Source organism: Nematolebias whitei, chromosome 4, assembly GCF_014905685.2.
Source record: "Nematolebias whitei isolate Nwh7 chromosome 4, NemWhi1, whole genome shotgun sequence".
In the NCBI taxonomy this organism is placed as follows: domain Eukaryota; kingdom Metazoa; phylum Chordata; class Actinopteri; order Cyprinodontiformes; family Rivulidae; genus Nematolebias; species Nematolebias whitei.
The window spans coordinates 8,386,085-8,389,362 of NC_056501.1; the positions used below are offsets into that span (position 1 = coordinate 8,386,085).

Below are 3,278 nucleotides of genomic sequence, written 5' to 3' on the forward strand. Positions count from 1 at the left end.
TCTTTAACCAGCCTTTTGATAAATTTAGCCAGAATTTTACCAAACGTTGGCAGGTTTTTAGCTTTAAGCTTTGTTGCGCTTCTTTTAGTTTTAAAAACTCATCATTAAACTCATCATTCAGCTCTCAGAGTTCACACTACATTTTCACCGGAAGTGCATTTTCACTACTTTATTTTTATACTTTACCCTGAAAGACGTAAAGACTCAAAAACAAAAGTTCTACCTGAAACTGAATTCTGAATACTCCAGTCATTTTCAGAATGTCTGTTCCGCAACAAGAAATTCATCCTGCTATGAATTTTGTAACTTGAAAAATAGTTTCTTAGACATTAAACAAAATTTTTATCCCAATTTACTGCTGGCCTTTTTAAACAGCCCTGATTTCTGCACTTACTGTGTCTTTCAAAATAAAATACAAATACAACTGAATGTTTTTCTTCGGATTAAAACACTGTGATTTTGCAGCAGCAGCAGCTTTTGCAGGTTAAATTTGAACAACCAATTCTCAAATCTGCTAAAAGAATTTTTTGATTTTTGAACAAGTATAAAATTTAAGATTATATTAAAGAAAAAATTTTATTATAAAAAACACATTGTGTTTTACATAAAATAATATCTTACAGTGTTTTTATCTGGCACACCAGGGACTGACGTCAGATGGGAGGAAACTAAGGAGAGTAGCGCCTCCTGCTGGTGACAGAAGATTTCTGCAGTTCATGTTCATCATCCTCCTTGTCTGGACCAAACAGGACGTCCTCCTTTCCGTCCATATTCCCCGTCCTGCGAGCAGAGCAGCTGATCCGCTTCAGGAGTCATTAGGGAGGCCGAACAGTTTGACGGTTCCCGCCTCGCGGGCGTTGTCATACTTCCCCTCCTTGTCGTCGCAGGCGTAGGCCAGCAAGGGGCGCTTCGGGTGCCACGCCACCGTGAAGGTGGGAGAATCGCACTGCACCTCCCACAGCTTCTCTCCTACAACACAGATTTGTTGTAAAATTCAGATGGTGGTCTTTGGATGGATGAGCTCAGACCTGGGGTCTCTGGAACCACATGTGGCCCTTTAACACCTCTGGCCAAAAACAGCAGCTTATATTAAAACTAACAGGGAAAGATGCTTCTAGCAGCTTTCCAGCCCAAACTTTAGCCACTTATGCCTAAAATCTGTGATTTTAACAAATATTTAAGAAAACGTGCCATGAACTGCACCATGTGGTTTCTGCTGAGTCTCTTCAGACCTGAGAACCGTTCAACTATTCATGACCCAACTTCTCATTAAAGCTGTCTTAACCTTTGAACTCAGACGGATCCAATTAATTTTCACACGAAAGCTACCCGTTTTCTTTTCCAATATTTTCATGAAAAACCTGATTCTTCATGTGATTCTGATGTCTAATGTTAAAATCTGGCAGCACTTCTAAAACTAGCAAAAACTGTGGTCCTGACCTGTTTCCACCTCTGCAATGTCGATGAAGTGATCCTCAGAGGCCGAGGCCAACATCCTGCCATCATGGCTGAAGCTCAGCGTCCTCACCGGCCAGTCCAGTCTGCAGCATCAGCAGCACAAAAACAAACATCAACCTTCAGTTCACTGCATTATTCCTGGTAGTTATTACGCAAAAATTCATTCTGCAAGCACAGACCTGGAGAAGCAGTGAACGCACACCAGCTCGTCCATGTCCCACAGGCTGACGAGGGCGTCCGCGCTCCCTATGGCAAAGTACTTCCCCGTGGGGTCAAACTTAATGCAGATGCAGTTAGACGGGTGAGCGTTGATGGACTGGATCGGCTTCAGATCCGGGTAGCTAAAAACAAACACGGTTCTTTTCAGACTCGGATCACACACAAACAAATTTATGTTTTTGGGTTCAGTCTTAAAAAAAAAAAAAAATTCCAACCTGAGAATATTGATGCAGCCGTTGCCGTTTGTGAGGAAGAACATGTCATTGTCATTGTTCCAGGAGATCTCGTTCACCTCGAACTTGAACTGCTCCTCGGCTTTGGAGCGATGCGTTTTGGCATCTATGAAGGTCACTATGTCGTCTTTGTTCCCCACCGCGATGGTCTGACCGTCGGGGCTCCAGCAGATGTTGATGTTCTCACCTAAAATCAGTCCAGAAAACAGGGTTTAAAACTTTTTAAACATGTAGGCTCAAACGATGGATGTGTGGCCGTTACATTTTATTGTTTTTCTTTATATGTACTGGTTCATAAGAACACTGGCAGCTGGAGGTTTCAAAAACCATTCAGAGAAGTTATCACAAATTATTTCTGTTTGCATAAGCTTTGAAGAACCAGAGCGAATTAACCCGTGAAGCCCTACCCTTGGTGTTGATGGTGGCAATGCATTTGGTGGTGCGCACGTCCCAGATACGAATGGTTTTGTCTCCGGACGCTGTGACAAACAGGTCGGGGTTGGTCGGATGCCAACAGAGCTGATCCACGCTGTCGCTGTGGCCTCGATAGTTGTTCTCTTTCACCTGCAGACAGAAGAAAACTCAGCTTCAACCATCTCAAATGTCACTTTCAGACGTGAAAGCTACAACTAACCTGACGGCCTTGATTTTAGGCATGGTCGTTTATGTTGAAGTTAAAATGTCAGTTTCACCAACATTTACTTTTTTTAGATATTCGTTTCCAACAATGTCTGAATCACATTCAGCCGGTTTAACAGAAATGACTACCACTCCAAACTTTAGCTCAGGTTCTGTAGAACTGGCTGGATTATAACCACCTGTGTGCTTTCTAAGAACATGAGCATGGACTGTTTTGGTGTCTAAGAACAGCAACTGTGGCGGCCATCTTGAATTGGGTCGACTCCACAACAGTTTTTCAGTCGTACACATCCAATTAGGTCTGTGAGATTGGGATTAAAATCACTTTAATTTAGTATAATCATACAAATGTGTAAATATTTAATCATGTTAACCGCTGTAGCTGATAGTGGAGTGATAAAAAAATTAAAACATAACGCAGAAGAGTTTAACTCATTCATCCCCTGACTAAAAAGCTACCGCCGGGACTCACCAATCGGTCCTTTTCCAGGACAAAAACGCTGGCTGTTTTATCAAACGAACCGGAGGCGAGTCTCCTGCCGTCGCAGCTCCAGGCTACCGAGTGAACCTTGGCGGTGTGAGCCGGGAACTCCCGGCTTTTGTTGTTGTTTTTGAAGCTTTCCTGCATCTCCTGATAATACCGGGACGACATCTTGAAAGTTGCTGACCACCGGATGTAGAAGCGAAGTTAGGAGCATGCGCGTTACCGCTTCCTCTGGTTTAGGAGTC

The 3,278-nt window shown here is 43.0% G+C and overlaps 1 protein-coding gene across 1 annotated transcript; it reads right to left on the reverse strand.

Annotated features, from left to right (window-relative positions):
• Positions 1-615: 615 nt before the first annotated feature.
• On the reverse strand, positions 616-3,222 carry thoc3 (THO complex 3). Its single transcript, XM_037675653.1, has 6 exons — positions 3,022-3,222; positions 2,318-2,474; positions 1,893-2,097; positions 1,638-1,799; positions 1,441-1,541; positions 616-969 (listed from the first exon to the last, which is right to left on the reverse strand). The coding sequence occupies exons 1-6, from the start codon at positions 3,199-3,201 to the stop codon at positions 806-808; spliced, it is 969 nt and encodes a 322-aa protein (XP_037531581.1). The 5' UTR covers positions 3,202-3,222; the 3' UTR covers positions 616-805.
• Positions 3,223-3,278: the final 56 nt, after the last annotated feature.

Bases quoted from the DNA above. Each gene is read 5' to 3' on its own strand.
- thoc3 (XM_037675653.1), bottom strand. From the start codon at position 3,201: ATGTCGTCCCGGTATTATCAGGAGATGCAGGAAAGCTTCAAAAACAAC. The intron at 2,475-3,021 runs GTGAGTCCCGGC...TTCTGTCTGCAG, and splicing joins TCCTGGAAAAGGACCGATTG to GTGAAAGAGAACAACTATCG. The intron at 2,098-2,317 runs GTAGGGCTTCAC...GACTGATTTTAG, and splicing joins TGCCACCATCAACACCAAGG to GTGAGAACATCAACATCTGC.